Source organism: Lepus europaeus, chromosome 2 (assembly GCF_033115175.1).
Source record: "Lepus europaeus isolate LE1 chromosome 2, mLepTim1.pri, whole genome shotgun sequence".
Lineage (NCBI taxonomy): Eukaryota > Metazoa > Chordata > Mammalia > Lagomorpha > Leporidae > Lepus > Lepus europaeus.
Window position 1 is genome coordinate 173754609 of NC_084828.1, and position 16453 is coordinate 173771061.

A 16453-nucleotide genomic window follows, 5' to 3' on the forward strand; every position below is an offset into this window, starting at 1 on the left:
TGTACATGGCTGGGGTGTGTGTGTGTACATGGCTGGGATGTGTGTGTGTAGATGGCTGGGGTGTGTGTGTGTGTAGATGGCTGGGGTGTGTGTGTGTACATGGCTGGCTGCGTGTGTATGTGTTTAACAGGAAGTGAGAGGCTGGCTGGGCTGAGAGCGGGGCTCTGGGGCTGCTGGGGCTCGCGTGGTGTCCTGCAGCCCAGGCTGAGGCTGACCGGGACAGCCTCTTTCTGGAGAGGCTGCTCCCTGCCGTGCTGGAGGGGGTCTGGCTGTTGGCAGGAAAGCTCTGTGCTGAGGGCAGGCCTTGAACACCGACACAGCGAGGTCGTGCAGAGGCCCCTGGGGTGGGCTGTCGCAGGGTCGGTGGACGGCCTGCCAGGGGTGGGCAAAGAACCGCGGCCTGGGTGTCCCTCGAGCTCCTGGAGAAGCAGCCACCCTCGAGTGGACGGCCCTGCAGGCCCATCCTGCGGGTTCTGCCCACTGCCCTAAGGCCTCGAGGTCTGCAGCCCAGAGCACGGCTCCTTTGCCTGCAGGGCTGCGGGGGGGGGGGCTCACAGGAGAGAGGAAGGCGGGGCTGAAGTCTGCAGGGAGGCGGAGCTTCAGCGTGGGGCGCTCGGGACCTTGTGTGGCCAGAGGAACCTGCACGTGGGCCTGGGGCTGCGCGTGGGGCTGTGCGTGGGGCTGTGCGTCTGAGCGCAGCATCGGTGAGCATGGGCTGGTGCAGGGACCTGGGATGAGTAAGCTCTCCTTGTGCTGAGTCAGCTCTGTGATGAGCTGGAGGAGGAGGGGGCAGCATTCGCCTTTCCCTGGACAGAGGGGCTGGAAGGCTGGGACTGAAGCCCTGAGCGGGCGACTCCAGCTGAGCCCCCCTAGGGCAGCGTGCGTGGGCGCCGGGGTAGGAGGTGGAAGCCACGGGACTCTGTCCCACTCCAAGTCAGTGGAACACGCCTGCCCTCCAGCTGGGAAGTGTGGGGTGGGGTACCACACACGGGCCCCACATTGCTCGTGTCCTGGGCTGAGAGCACCCGAGAAGGCCGGTCAAGACCCCTGGTTTCAGAGAGGGAGGGCCAAGCCGCGTGATGTGATCCCTTCCGTGTGTGTCCCAGTACCGCACATCTCAGGTGGCGCAGGCCCAGCCTGGGGAGGGGTGGTCCCGAAACGGTGCCTCCTGCTGGCCGAGGCAGAGGGCGCTGGCTAGGGCTTCCCCTTGTAGACCCTCAGCTTGGGGTGCTCCCCACTGCCCAGGAGGCTGTGGTCACCACCGAGCCCTCCGTCCTGTTCCAGGCCTAGAGCTCACAGCACGGCTCGCGGAGGAGGTTGGGAAAACGCTCTGCGGTTCTTGTGTCTGAGTGTTTTGGAGTCCCCATCACTAAGAGACCTCAAGACTGTTTGCTTTAATATTTATTTATGTTTTAAGTAGTAGGCTAAGCTTCCGCCTACAGCACCGGCATCCCATATGGGTGCCAGTTCATGTCCCAGCTGCCCCTCTTCTGATCCAGCTCTCTGCTGTGGCCTGGGAAAGCAGTGGAGGATGGTCCAAGTCCTTGGGCCCCTGCACCCGCATGGGAGACCCAATGGAAGCTCCTGGCTTCCAACTTCAGATCAGCTCAGCTCCGGCTGTTGCCGTCGTTTGGGGAATGAACCAGCAGATGGAAGTTCTCTCTCTCTGCCTTTCCCTCTCTCTGTCTGTAACTCTGCCTCTCAAATAAATAAATAAACTCTTAAAAAAGATGTATTTATTTATTCATTCTTTCAAAACACACAATGCCAGAGAGAGAGAGAGAGAGAGAGAGAGAGAGAGATCTTTCCTCTGTTGATTGATGTACTCCCCAAACAGCCATAGTAGCCACGTCTGGCCAGGCTAAAGCTGGGGGCCTGGAACTCCATCCCAGTCTCCTTTGTGGGTGCAGGGGCCCAAGTACCTGGGCCATCTTCTGCTGCCTCCCACTCGCATTAGCAGGGAGCCGGATGGAAAGCGGAGCAGCCAGGACTCCACCAGTGCTCGGGTGCGGGATAGCAGCCTCGCAGGCAGCAGCTCGGCTCGCTGCACCACAGCCGCAGCCCTGAGACCATTTGTTGTGACGATGAGAGTCCCAAAGAATTCCCGTTCGTGGCATGCACCGAGGAGGGCCGGGTTGGTCAGGTGGTCCGGACCTACTTGTTTCAGCTTTTGGGGTCTGGATTTCTGCGGCATGAGTTGCCAGTGGGCTTAACCCAAGAGAGTCGGTGGGGTGGATGGGCTGTGTGCCAGCCCTCCCAGCAGCAGTTTGTAGCTGTTTGTTCGGGTTGGGGCGTTTTGATCCTCCTTGCCATCGTGCAGTTTGATGTGGGATAATTTTTACTGTGTGTGAGCCCCCAGCACGCAGCCCTGATGCGAGATTCTGCAGGGAACCAGTGAGTTCCGCAGGTCACTTGGCTGCCTTCTGGCCGGTGGCGAGTGAGGCTGGAGGGGCTGACCCCGCCCTCCCACGGAAGAGGGCTAACTATGTGCACATTCTGTTGTCATGTAGCAGCCGCTTAATGGCCACTTACTGGAACGCGTTACTAGGTCTGCGGTGAGTGTTGTTAGAAACTGAATTACTCTGTATATTTCCCCAGGGTCCTCCCCGCCCCCACCTCCTGGAGTAGATGCTGAGCCGCAGGAAGTGGTACTGTGTTGCAATCGCAGCTGCATTGTTCCTTTGTATTATTTATTTTGTGTTTCAAAAATAAATACATTGCTTTTCGTGGTACTAGAGACTGGCCAGGAGCCCGGGGAGTGGAGCGGGCTTCTCTGGGCCATTTGTTGGGTCGCCCCTAACCCAAGGGTGCCCAGGGACAGCCTGTGGTTCCCCTGTCCAGCCAGTGTCAGTGTCCTGCGTGATTAATTTGAGTCGCTCTGCATCTCTCCAGCTTCTTGTCCTTATCCCTGAAGTAATTTCGAACATCCAGCCGCTTCTCTGGGTTTCGTGTCATCCCCCACTTTGCATAACCTGGAGAGGTCTCGGAGGTGAGAGGAAGCTGCGTTTGCGAGCCGTGTGGCCTTGGATGGTGCTGTGGACCTCTCTGGGCCTCCACGATCGTACCTTTCAGCACGTGGGGGCGTGGCTTCCCAGGGACAAGGATATGATGCCGAATGAAATGGTGTGAGTAGAGGCACTTCACACAGCGCCTGGCACAGGCCGACCGTCATCAAAGCTTCCTTCCGCTTCCTTGCCGACTTAAAAATAAACAGCAACTGCAGAACGCCCCTGTGCGCTGGGAACCAAGGGATGCCTGAGGAAAGGAGTGGACCCATTGTTTGCTTCTGGCCTTGGGACGTCCTCCCACTCAAGGCAGACAGGGGCGTCAGCACGTGGGGTGGCTGTGCACGGCCATCCCCAGTGCAGCCGGTGCTGCTGCCCGCCCCCGCGGGGCGCCCCTGCTCCGGGTTGGACATGGGAAGCACGTTGCCTGCAGCTGTATCGGGTGTCTTTGGAGGAGGGCTGGATTTTTTCCAGGGGACACCGTGCTGGGATGGCCACATTATTCCATTTCTGGGTCATGTTTTTAGCTCCTTGGGCCCACCAGGGATCCCCAAGCTTTCTGAAGTCAATGAAATAATTGTCCCCAGCCCTCCCACTTGATTGCTGTGGCTGCCTCACCCCTTTTCCCTATCCCGCAGGAGCGGAGGAAGTTTCCACCCCCATCACCCCCCGGCCCAGGGCACTTGGCAGCCTCCCTACCTGATGGCACTGGGGTCTGGATTTTTGAGGTCTGGTGGGTTCCGGAGACTTCCCTTCCGCACCCCCGGCTGGACGGCGCCCTGGGGCCAGCCCGCAGCGGCTGCACACACAGCTGGCGTGCACGGACGTGCTGAGGTTTGCTGTCTTTCCTCCCTCCCCTGTAGAGTACAAGAAGAAGTACGGGGAGGAACACGGCTCCTGCCAGGCGGGGATCGCCGGCTTCTGCACCGAGGTGGGTGCCAGCTCTCCGGGCGCGGCTCTTCTCTGGGGGCTGTGTGTTTCCTTGCCTAGCGTGGTTTTGGTAAGCGCTGGCGCTGGGCTTCTGTTCCAGACGCCTGAGCTCTGGGTGGGGGGTTCTGGCCCTCACGCTGGGGAAAGGTATTTAAACCTGGTTGCGTTGTGGGGGGGCGTTGGCTGGCTGGAGGTCACTGGGCAGAGGGGGCTGGGGTGGCTCCTTTGGAGATTTCTAGGGGAGCGGGCTTGACTCCGAGACTCATGGACAGAGTTGATCGAAGAGGGTGCAGGGAGGCCTGGGGCCACTCAGGGGGTGCCTCACTGTAGGTGCCTCACTGTGGGCCTTGTGAAGAGCCTGGATCTGTCCACACCTCTAACCGTGCCCTCTCTGTACTCCCAAGGCCTGTGCAGGGCAGAGGTAGCCTGCTCTTGGGCTGGAGGGGCACTTTTTTTTTTTTAAAGATTAATGTATTTTTATCTATTGGAAAAGTAGAGAGAGGGGGAGGGAGGGAGGGAGGGAGGGAGAGAGAACAATCACTAGGTGGATTTTCCATCTATTGGTTCACTCCCTAAATGCTTGCAACAGCCAGGGCTGAGCCAGGCCAGGCTGAAGCCAGGACCTGGAGCTCCATCTGGGTCTCCCATGTGGATGGCAGGGGCTCGGGCACTTGGGCCGTCCTCTGCTGCTTTTCAGGCACAGTAGCAGGGAGCTGGATCAGAAGTGGAGCAGGGCCCGGCGCTGTGGCACAGCGGGTGAAAGCTGCCGCCTGCAGTGCCAACATCCCGTATGGATGCCAGTTCGGGTCCCGGCTGCTCCACTTCCCATCCAGCTCTCTGCTGTGGCCTGGGGAAGCAGTAGAAGATGGCCCCAGGTCCTTGGGCTCCTGCACCCATGTGGGAGACCCGGAAGAAGCTCCTGGCTCCTGGCTTCGGATCAGCTTAGCTCCAGCCATTGCGGCCATCTGGGGAGTGAACCAGCAGATGGAAGGCCTCTCTCTGTCTCTACCTCTCTCTGTAACTCTTTCAAATAAATAAAATAAAACAAATTTTCTTTTTCAGAGACATTCAGCTCCCATTTACTGCTTCATTCCCCAGATGCCCACAACGGCAGCCGCTGTGCTGGGCTGAAGCAGGAAGCAGGTGGCAGGGACCCCATCCCTGGGCCATCAGCTGCTGCCTCCCAGGAGCTCTGGCTGCTCCACTTCTTTCTTTTTTAAGATTTATTTTATTTATTTGAAAGACAGAGTTACAGAGAGAGGCAGAGCCACAGCACTAACCCTTGAAGGTGTATTTCTAATGGCTGCTCTCTCTTTCTTTTTAAAAAAATTTATTTGAGAGGCAGAGAGACAGAGAGAGCTCCCATGGCTGGTTCACTCCCTAAATGTGCACAAGGGCTAGGGCTGGGCCAGGCCAACGCTGGGCACCAGGAATGCAGTCTGCCCTGTGGGGGGCAGGGACTCAGCCACTTGGGCCAGCACCTGCTGCCTTCCAGAGCCAGTATCAGCAGGGGAGCTGGGAGCTGAAGCCAGCTGTGCAGCCTGGGCGACCTCTTAACCGCTAGGCCAAATGCCCACCCCAGGACCATTTTTCAAGGTGACCCTCATCCACTGTAAGTTTGACTTTCCTGTCAACTGCTCGTTTCTTAATGTTTCGGTGACTCTTGCCATGTGCACAGTGACACGCCGGGCTCTGTGAGTGGTGCCATCATCTGTTCAGTTGCACAGAAAAAACAAAACAACACTGTTCACTCCACCTCTGGCTCATCTGGGGTCTTGTTTTCCAAACCTCCAAAACATAGCCCCAGCACGACAGCTTTTGGCTGTCACTCCCTCACGTCCATTGTCAGCACCCTGCCTCCAGAAAGGCCACCATGATCACCTGGAGATACCTGGTCCCCAGCTGCCCTCCTTCCGTCCCCTTTAAAAACCCGTGCTGGCATGTGCAGCAGTGGAACCCGCTCACGGCGTGCGTGGTGTCTTGTACGGGCCCGGCACGGTCACTGTCACCACCGCACAGTTTGAGGACACCTTCATCACCAACCCCGGGCCATCGTTGACCTCTGTGTCTGCTGCACAGCAGCCTACGGAATCTTCCAGCGTCTCATACGTCACTCCGACCCCAGGCTTCACATTCCACAGGGGATGAAGACCCCAACTCCATGGCTTGGCCTATGGGCCTGGCTCTCCCAGGCCACCTGTCTGTGGCACTCAGTGCCAGACAGTGGGGGAGAGCTGGAGGAGGGCTGGTGACAGACACCGCTTGGAGGGCGCCCCTTCGTGTGGGAGAGACACTGTCCGCTGTTCAAGTTCAAGGAGGAGGGAGAAAGTGTCCCCCACAGCAGAAAACGGGGTGGACAGTGGTTTCACTGTCTTCGCTCGCAAACCGGAGAATGGGACGTAGCCTCCCTCCCGAGCGTGTCCCTCACCTTCAGTCACTCCTACTGTGCCGACGCATTCCTGGAATAACCTGCTCTGCCCAGACGTCCACGCAGGCCCTGTGAATGGCATCTCCGATCGTCATACCTGTTGGGAGCAGAAGTTAAAAGATTCTCCTCTTAGCCGGCGCCGCGGCTCACTAGGCTAATCCTCCGCCTTGCGGCGCCGGCACACCGGATTCTAGTCCTGGTTGGGGCACCAATCCTGTCCCGGTTGCCCCTCTTCCAGGCCAGCTCTCTGCTGTGCCCAGGAGTGCAGTGGAGGATGGCCCAAGTGCTTGGGCCCTGCACCCCATGGGAGACCAGGAGAAGCTCCTGGCTCCTGCCATCGGATCAGCGCGGTGCGCCGGCTGCAGCGCGCTACCGCAGCGGCCATTGGAGGGTGAACCAACGGCAAAGGAAGACCTTTCTCTCTGTCTCTCTCACTGTCCACTCTGCCTGTCAAAAAAAAAAAAAAAAAAAAAAGATTCTCCTCTTACCTCACTCTCCTGTCAGCGGCCAGCAGCCAGCAGCAAGTCCCACCTCCTGTGCCCCTAACGCACATCACAGAAGGTTTCTGTCCACGTCCTCTGTCACCCTGCGTGCCTGAGCCACGTTGTCCTGCCCTCAGCCCCCGGCAGAACCCCTGCTTCCCTCGTCCACCCTTGCTGGGTGGCAGACTGCCCCACGCGTGGCCAGAGCCATCTTTGAAAATCAGCACAGTGCTCCCGTGTCTTCCCATCCCACTTGGGATAAACCCAGATGCCTTCCCGCAGCCTTGCAGGCCTTGCCTCCTTCCCGGCTTCATCTGTTCCCTAGCCTCGCCCACCCTGACTCTTCACGGCTCCAGTCCCCGTGGCTTGTGGCTGCTGCTGGGACAAACCCACTCCTGTGGTGGCCCGCCCTCCCTCCCTCCTTCCCTCCCTCCCTCCCTTCCTTCCACTCACCCACCCATCCATCCATCCACCCACCCACCCACCCACCCATCCATCTATCCATCCAGGATTTTATGATATTTATTTGACAGGCAGATCCTTCGCTGCTTTCCGCAGCACGTTAGCAGGGAGCTGGATCAGAAGCGGAGCAGCCGGGACTGGAGCTGTTGCTGAGGCCTTGTTCCAGCTCCTGGCATTGCAGGCTGCAGCTTAACCCGCTGTGCCGCGCTCTCCCCTCCCAGGAAGGACTAGGTTGTTATCTCTGCTGTGGGTCCAGTGCGCCGGCAGGCAGAGTGAGCGCTGGGTGTTCCAAGTGGCTGACCACCGCAGTGGGCGGCAGTGCTGTTGGGAAGGTGGCTGGGGCTTGGGGAGAGGGAGGCCAGGTGGGAGGCTGTGCTGTGGCCTGGCCACGCGTCCAGGCCGGCAAGGCTGACGGTTCAGGGCTCAAAATGGTTGGGGGAGGGATTAGAACCTGTGAGGGCAGGGCCTAGGGGGCTGTGTGGCCAGAGCACTGGGGAGCAGGGGAAGGGGTTTCTGGGAGCCGCTGGGAGGGCTGGTGCAAGATGGATCAGATGCTGCAGAGTGAGGCGCCGAGCACCTTCCCAGAGCCCTTTGTGGCAGCCGTCTGGACGCAGGCACTGGTGCCCGGCCTGAGCTAGGTACTTCGGTCTGGCCCTTGCTGGAGGCTGTCTGAGGGCAGTGTGCTGAGATGGGGCTGGGGAGACGCCTCCCCTCAGACGTGGGAGGGAAGGCCAGGTTCGCCGCCGAAATCAGAGAGGCGGTTCCCTGCGAGGGTCCCAGCCCCTGGCAAGTCAGCGAGTGTCCGGGGCGTGTGGGGGGCAGGAGGGAGGCTGCCCAGGGGCGGTGCAGGCTCGGGGTGACGGGAGGAATGAGGGGGCCTCGCTCCAGCTCCAGGCTATGGAATTCGGGCCTCAGGGAGCACAGTGCCCTATGGCTCCTGCTGAGGGGGGCTCCGTGCAGGCAGGGGTGGCAGGGAGAAGGCAGGCCCTGCAGCTGTCGCCTCGTCGTCGCCCGGTCGCCGACGGACCCCAGACCACTGTCTCCCGGCCCTGTGGTTTTTGTCCTCTGCTGTGGTTCCCAGGCTTTCGGCCTCCTTGAACAGGAGGTCCTTGAACTCGCTGCCTCCCTCAGTGGGGGACTTCAGCTGTATGCGGCTAAGCAGGAAATGGGGCTGTGGGGCCCCTTGCCGCCCCCACCCCGCCGCCCTCCCTCTGACCTCTCCCCATTGGGCTTGCCTTTGCTGGGAACTGGTCTGTCCCCTCCGTGGGCTCGCAGCTGCTGCCCGAGCTGGACTGGACGGCCTCTCTGGCCTTGTGGCCATGGCCCCGTTGCCCCGGGTGCTTGATGGTGAGGTCAGCACCCTCAGGGCCTCAGAGCCCACTGGGTTCTGGCCAGCACAAGGGGCCACGGAGAGTGTTCTGGGATCTCTCTGTGTTTGACTAGAGTGACAGTGGTGAAGGCTACTTCTGAGCCACGGGAGAAGGCTTTGGCCAGTGCTGCCAGCACTGGGGGCCAGGGGACCTCTGGGTGGAGGCCGGGTCGGCACACCCCGGGACCCCCAGCGCCTGCTCCGGTCCACTGACGGTGCCTTGTGGGGGCCTCTGCAGAGGCTGCTAATGGACGCTCTTGGGAGAGGCTGCCCTGTTTCCTGGTACACGGGCCCTACCCGGGCCTGCGGTTTGCAGGCCTGGCCCTGTCTCTCTCCTTTGGGTGGAAGGAGAGGAAAATGCAGGAAGCTGTTCTTTTATGGGGCTGAGCAGGCAGGGGTCGCTCAGCTTCATCCGCTGTGGCCTCTGAGGGCGCACATGGGGGTGTGTCAGGCAAGCATCCATCCCTGTGGATCCAAGTCCTCAAAGGCAGCTTGTCTGTCAAAGGTGGCCCGCCCTGGCCACGCCCCCTCTCATCTGGGAAGCTGAGCGGAACTTGGTTGGGAGAGGTCTGGTTCCGGATGTTCCGGTGAGTGGAGGGACTGGTGGTGGGTGTCGGCCATGAGAGCATGGCCTGGGCCGGGCTCTCCCCACCCCCAGCCTGCGTGGCCTTGGCCGTGAGGGTTTTGCCAACAGCTCAGGGGTTCCTCTAGAGATCGTGTCGTTTCTAGAATTTTTTTCTGAAGTATCTCGCACACTTGCATGTGCCTTCCGCCAGAGGGTCACTCAAAGGGGCGTGACCTCTGTCCCGTGCTCAATGGCTCACGCATAACTGTAGGTACCCGCTGGGCATCATGGGTGAAGAACCAGCGATCTCTGTAATGTTTTCTGTTATTTCCCTCGCCGTGTGGATACTTCAGCGAATGGGGCTCCCTCCCGGGGAAGGAGGCTGGAGCCTTGGCCAAGGAGCCGTGTCATCCTGCGAGCACGTGTGCCACGTTGGCGCGATGGCTTCCTTGCCCGTCTTTAATCCCTGTCTCAGCTTTGAACGTCACGTTGGGTAGACCCAGTGGTAGGGGGCGTGCAGACACTGAGCTCTGCCGGTGCGCCGTGTCGCCCCATCCTCATCAAGCCGACGTGGCCGCCGCCCGGGAAGCTTCCTCACCCCCTCTGCTGGCAGTGCCCCGGGAGCACGCTGTTCTGACCGCTGTCCGACGTCGTAGTCTGGCGCTTCCAGAACCTCCCAGGAGCGGACTCGGGCTGTGTTCTCTTTTTCCCAGCAGCGTTGTCCGAGACTGACCCGCATGCCAGCCGACTTGTGAAGGCCGAGGGAGGGTCAGAGCACAGCAGGTGTGGGGCGTTGCGGGGAGTGCACAGTGTGCTGGGGAGACCAGCGTCAGCCGGGGGTCCTGGGCCTGCTGTCCGAGGCACTGGGTTTAGTTGGAGGAGTTGACCGGTGCAGTTGTCGCCAGAGCCCTGAAAACCGGCCGTCCCAGAATTGTGAGAGACGAAAAATAAGCTTTGGGGGTAAGAGAGAGAAGGGGGGGTCCCTGTCACCCCATCTCTGGTCTGGAAAAACCCATCCGTGTAGTGGGGCTCATCCTCCCAACCTTCGTCTGTTTGTATGTGTTTTTCTTTTTTTTTAAAAAATATTTATTTTATTTATTAGAAAGAGAGAGAGAGAGAGAGAGAGGGAGAGAGGTCTTCCATCTACTGGCTCACTCCCCAGATGGCCATAATGGCCGAGGCTGGGCCAGACCAAAGCCAGGACCAGGAGCTTCTTCGGGGTCTCCCGGGACCATGCCTGCAGGCCATCACGTGGTCTCAGGCTGTGGACGCTGGGACGCCTGGGCCTTCTGCTGTGGTTGGCAGTCATCCCGCCTCGCGCTGTCCGCGCTCTCTTCTCCTCCCCTTCCTTGAGCTGTTCTGGTTCTTGCTCTCCGAGTCTGCGGTGGGCATCCCAGCGATGGTCTCACATCCCTGGAGGATTCCCCTGGAGGACCTGTAGAGTCTCAGCTGATGTTGGCTCCTGGTTCCGTCTTGCTGGGTGTCAGGCAGGTGCAGCCAGGGTGGCAGGCTGCCTCGGGGCTGTGGGCTGTTGCCGCCTTCTCAGAGCGCTGGAAGTTCCCTGGGGTTTAGGACTGTGCCAGTCGTTTGCCATTGCCATGTTTGATCCTGGTGTAAAGTCGGGGAAACACAAGCAGGTGCACCCTCTTCTGTGGGCAGGGTAGGAACCCAGCGTGTCGCTGCTCCTGTCTCCTTGTCAGTCCTCGTAATGCTGTCTGTGTAGGAGCTCCCGGAAGGCCCACGGACCTGGTGCGGCGACCGTCATCGTGGCTCTTGCTTGGCTGCACAAAGCTCTTGGTGCGGCATTTCTGACTTACTCCTGGGTTCTCCTGGATCGACTGTGGTCCTCTTTGCACCCCTCCTCTGCTTCCGTCCCCGTTAACCCTTGCGTTCCTCTCTGGCAGGAGCTGGTGGTGATGGGCGCCCCAGGGTCGTTCTACTGGGCTGGGACGGTCAAAGTGCTGAACCTGACGGACAACACCTATTTCAAGCTGAATGATGACGTGATCATGAGCAGGCGGTACACCTACCTGGGTGAGTGACGGGAGGTGACAGGGGAGAGACGGCGAGAGGGCCCAAGTTCCTCCAAGCTTTGTTGGTGGAAAGAAGAAGTTCTGATTGGGGCGCCTTTAACCAGGAAACCGTGGGATCTAGTCCCACACAGAGTGGAAACCGTGGGAGGGAACTGAGCTCAAACTGGGTGATTTGATGAACAGTCTGACAGCTGCGCCTCGGGGGAAGCAGACACTGTATTTCCTTATTTGAGCAGTTACTCGGGTTCAGATGTAAATGAACGCTAGGAAATTCTGGATTCTTGAACAGGGTCCCTGCCTCCTGGTGACAAAACGGCTCTTAGGAGGAATCAGAAATGACCATGACGGTGGCAGTCTCGGGTTGAGGTTTACTGACAAGGAGGGAGGGCAGGCAGCGGCAGCCCGTGTTGGGCCAGGTTGGTGCCCACCTCGAGCTCCCAACCCCAGCTCCCTGCTCACGCAGGCCCTGGGAGCCGGCGCTGACCGCTCCAGGACTTGTTTCCTGCCACTCACGTGGGAGACAGGTTGGGTTCCTGACTCCTGGTTTCAGGCCGGCCCACTCCTGGCTGTTGTGGGCATTTGGAGCGTGGACCAGAGGATGAGAGCGAGCTCTCCTTTTGTCTGTCTACATCACAAAAAAAAAAAAAAAAAAAAAAAAAAATCAGAGAAATTTTTCTGATTCTCGCTACCTATTCAGTCTTCTAGAGAGAAGACACAATTTGATTTAGCAGCCGTCAGCACGGGTGGTGCTGGGCCCAGGCTCTGCCTGTTTAAGAAAAGAGATGGGGCCGGCGCCGCGGCTCACTAGGCTAATCCTCCGCCTTGCGGCACCGGCACACCGGGTTCTAGTCCCGGTCGGGGCACTGATCCTGTCCCGGTTGCCCCCCTTCCAGGCCAGCTCTCTGCTGTGGCCAGGGAGTGCAGTGGAGGATGGCTCAGGTCCTTGGGCCCTGCACCCCATGGGAGACCAGGAGAAGCACCTGGCTCCTGCCATCGGATCAGCGCGGTGCGCCAACCGCGGCGGCCATTGGGGGGTGAACCAATGGCAAAAGGAAGACCTTTCTCTCTGTCTCTCTCTCACTGTCCACTCTGCCTGTCAAAAAAAAAAAAAAAAAAAAAAAAAAAGAAAAAAAGAAAAGAGACGGCTGTCTTGGCTCATGCTGATGACAATGAGAAGATTCTTTTCTTTAGTCCACACCTCCAGTGCTCTAGTTCTGGACCCAAAGTGAAGCTGAGCTTAGGGAGGCCCGCAGGGGACAAGGCACGTAGCTTCAGTCGGGGAAGCCCTGGTCCCCGCCTGCCTGGGGAGTCAGGGGGAGTTCCTGGTTAGGTCGGGGCAGGAAGTTGCCCCTGGCCATTTCCCTGTGACATGGGCGCTGTCGTGGGTTTGCTCTCAGCCTCAGGGGTGCGGGCTGCTGTACTCGCCCGGCTCGTGTGGCTCTGTGTCCACGGAATTCCTGACACAGCCTCATGAGGCGGCTGCCGTTATCATCCACGTGTTGTGGTTTAAGAGACTGACGTGCAGAGAGGTCCTGCAGCTCGCTGACGTCACATGGCAGAGCTGGGGCGCAGAGGCTGAGCCTGGGCCACCTCCCCTGAGTGAGCCGCCAAGATGCCACCTGCCACCGTGGCCAAACCCCTGCCAAGGCTGGGTCTCACGTTCCCAGGGCGTGGCGCAGTGCCGGCCGCCTAGTAGGAACCCTGTGTGTGCTCACTGCAGCGGAGTGAGGAGAAGGCAGAAGAAAGGTGGTTTAAATAAAACCGCGGGGTCTGCGGCGTCTCCCTGTGTACAGAGCAGCGCCCCCCCCCCCCACCCGGATTGCAGGCGTCTGGAGGCTTTGACGCATCCTTCTCTTAGCGGTGTGGGCTCTGGCTTGGGCGGAGTCAGCCACGCGGTGTCGTCACAGACGTGAGCAGCTTACGATCCCAGCGGGGGCTTGCGGGTGATGGCAAGGTTTGGGGCGTGTACGGCAGCCGGGAGAGGGCTGGCCGGAGGGGGATCTCAGCTCCCAGCTGGGCAGAGGCACGAGGACCAAGCTCAGTCCACCGCTGCTTTTGTCCGTAGATCACGTTTGCATTAGATTGCTTGGCTGACTGACCGTCCGTCCATCCATCATGTCCACTTTGACCTTTTCCCTAGAAGGAGTATGAGAGCATGGGCATCAGCCAGGGCTCCAGAGGCCCGCAGGTTGGGTGTGATCTTGACCCCATTGCTTAGCCACGTGCTGCTCTTTCTAAATCTGTAGGACAGGAGACGTAGGCATGGAGCTGCTAGAATAGAAGAAATAGTAGCATCCAGAGGCTGGTCTACGAGTGTTCATAGCAGCGAGACTCAGCTCAGCCCCAGGCTGGAAGCAGCCCGCGTAAGGGCCCAGCAACGGGGCCACAGGTGGGACGTACACATCCCCTGGAACCTGCTCAGCGCCAAGAGCAAAAAGCAAACAGAGAAATGTCCAGGTGTCGTGCTGAATGGAGTTTAGAAAAGGCAGAGCTGGCGTGTAGCAGTAGAGAGCGGAACAACGGCTGCCAGTGGCTGGGAAGGGGCGGGAGGGAACCCCGGGGGCTCTGGTTCTGCAGTGCTGTCGTTTGAGCGGGGTGGGGGCCGCGTGGTTGTGTATACGTGCACCTGTTGGTCCAGTTCCGCCTTTCAGATGCATGTGCGTTGTATCTGAGCGCGTGCCTCCAGGAGGCGCTCTTCCATGCCCCCATGGCCTTCGGAACAGTGCCGGGGAGAAGATGGGGCAGCCATTTGTTCCCTGGGGGGTTTGTCTCCAGGGCGGCTGCAGCGTACCTGTCTGTATCGGGGACCACCTGAGTAGTTCCTCCCTCTGATGGGTGTTTCTCTTCCCTGCCTATCTTTCTCAACCCTGTCCCTGCTCTCCACCCATGCTGTCCAGGCTATGCAGTGACCGCTGGCCACTTCTCTCACCCATCCACTACTGACGTGGTGGGAGGTGCCCCCCAGGACGAAGGCGTCGGAAAGGTGAGGGGGAGGCCTGTGGGGTGGCAGGGGTCGGCCGGGGCGGGTGCTGCCTCCACTGTAGGGGCCGCTGACCTGAGCTATCGCCTGGGTAGCTGGCGGATGTGTGACAAGTGGGGAGAACCCCCCAGCTGCTTCCTTCCGCCTGAGAGTTCCGCTGGAGAGCTCAGAGTGTGAACCCCGCTCACCCTCTCTGTTCTTTATCGCTGACTCTGTGTGTGTGTGTGTGTGTGAGTGAGAGAGAGAGAGAGGTTTCCAAGACTGACCCCTGGCATCACGCACCATTCAAAGCAGTGACATCCAGTGCTGTCCAGCTTCCTGGCCCTCCCCTCCGGGTCCTTCCCGTGTTTGGCTTTGGCTTCGTGCAGCTTTAGTTATGCCCCGAGGTCTCCTCCTGCTTTTTTCTCCCGGGGTTTCGAGGGATCACTGGGCTCCTGACGCATCTCGAGGCTGCACGGGGCCGTCGGCCTGGCCGTCCTCGGGATGAGCACACCTGCCACGCTCGGCACAAGCTGACACATAGCCGTGGTCCTCGCGTCCGTCCTAACCAGATCTTTGCTTCACCCGTAGGTTTATATTTTCAGAGCCGATCGACGATCCGGCACGCTGATCAAGGTTTTTCAGGCATCAGGTAAAAAGGTGAGCTCTCCCGGGGTGAGTGGCTGGTTTCCGTTTGCGAGCTGGGACCACGTGGCGTCACTCGGCACTTTCTACACCTTTCACAGAGAGGCTTCGTGTTCGTTTGCTGGTCCAGTCTGCTCTAGTCCCAGCGGTGTGTGAAACCTGCACATTTCGTGGGGTCTGGGCTTCCTTTAGGCGGCATCGGTAGGAGCTGAGTTTGTGCGGTGCCGAGTGACAGCGCAGACATTCAGAGGCTGTCCCTGGCTCAGGCATCCCACGTGTCGCGAGGCCTTGCTCTGCCTCCTGACTTTGTGTCCACTCTCCCCTTCTCCTACGTGTGCACCTGCAAGTCCGGGGGGGTCAGGGCAGATGAGGACACGTGGCAGAGCTGTTGCACGTGAGTGATAGCTTTTAAAGGACAGAGGTGGACAGCGGCACCTCGCCGTCCCGGTCTCAGCCCAGCGCTGGGCACCCCTCTCCCTGTGTCCTCACTGTCCCTGCCAGTCTGGTCACACACACAAATCCGAACAGAAGCCACCCTGTCCCTCTGAGAACCTCAGAACAGGAGGCTGCCCTGAAGCGGGCCCCGCCCCGAAGGCTCCCTGCCACGCCACGATCCACACCACGATCCATGCCACGAGGCCTTGGCTGTGCTGCCACGCTATCCCGGGCTTGTCAGCTGTTCTCAGTGCAGCGAGCATCCCAGGGCTGTTTGGCTGAGATCGCCTGGTTGAGGCCAAGTTGAGGCCGTGAGGTTTGGGGTAGCTTGGAGGACGGACGTGGTGGAGCTCTGGGAAGGAGCAGAGGGCGCCGGCAATGAGGAGACTGCGGGAGACAGGAGCGCGCCGGCAGGTGCGTCCCCTGCCCCCGCCCTGAGACAGTGGGAGAGCGGCGCTGGTAGTGAGGAGACCGCAGGAGACAAGAATGCTGGGGGGTGTGTCCACCCGACCCCGCCCTGAGACAGTGGGAGAGCGGCTGTTCCCTCCCCGCGCCCCAGTTCTGCCCCTGCTGTGTTAGTCCTGCTGCCTGCTGGCCTGGAACATCCCACCAATCCCATATTGGGTATGCCGAGCCCTGTTCTGAGTCCGGATCTCCCACTCACAGACAGACTTCTGGGCAGTTTTCTGTGCAGACATCATGAAGGATGGTGCCACTCATCTGAATTAAAAAAACAACGCATCCAAAAAGTCAGCATTGCATTTTTCTCACATCAGCTTCGCGCTCCCCCCGAGAACTGTGCGGGCCTGTGTTATTCTAACATTTCCAAAACCCCGAAGCAACAACACTGGAAAATGACTGAGGTTTTCCAAGCACGCCTTAGGTTAGAAAATAAATAGCCACAGGCTGTGCGCTGCAGGGAGGCCCTGGATGTGAGCGCTAGGAAGCCCACACTTCAGACCCTTCTCCAAGAAATGACCCCCGGGCAAGGGTGTGTCCGGTGCGAACTCCGCCCCTGCGCTCCGCACCTGAGCTCGGAGGCCTGGAGTTAAAGTGTTCCTGGCGGTGACTGCTGGGGGGGGGGGGGGGGCGCGACAATGACACACACGCTGCCACCCTGGCTGCCGAGCCTCCTGGTGT

At 59.7% G+C, this 16453-nt stretch overlaps 1 protein-coding gene across 1 annotated transcript in view; it reads left to right on the forward strand.

The window, feature by feature from the left end:
• ITGA9 (integrin subunit alpha 9) overlaps positions 1 to 16453 on the forward strand; it is a 293387-nt gene that overhangs the window by 43777 nt on the left and 233157 nt on the right. The window contains exons 5-8 of the mRNA XM_062179765.1: positions 3869 to 3936; positions 11146 to 11275; positions 14172 to 14257; positions 14825 to 14893. Of these exons, the coding sequence (XP_062035749.1) occupies positions 3869 to 3936; positions 11146 to 11275; positions 14172 to 14257; positions 14825 to 14893 (353 nt within the window). The remainder of the gene's footprint in view (positions 1 to 3868; positions 3937 to 11145; positions 11276 to 14171; positions 14258 to 14824; positions 14894 to 16453) is intronic.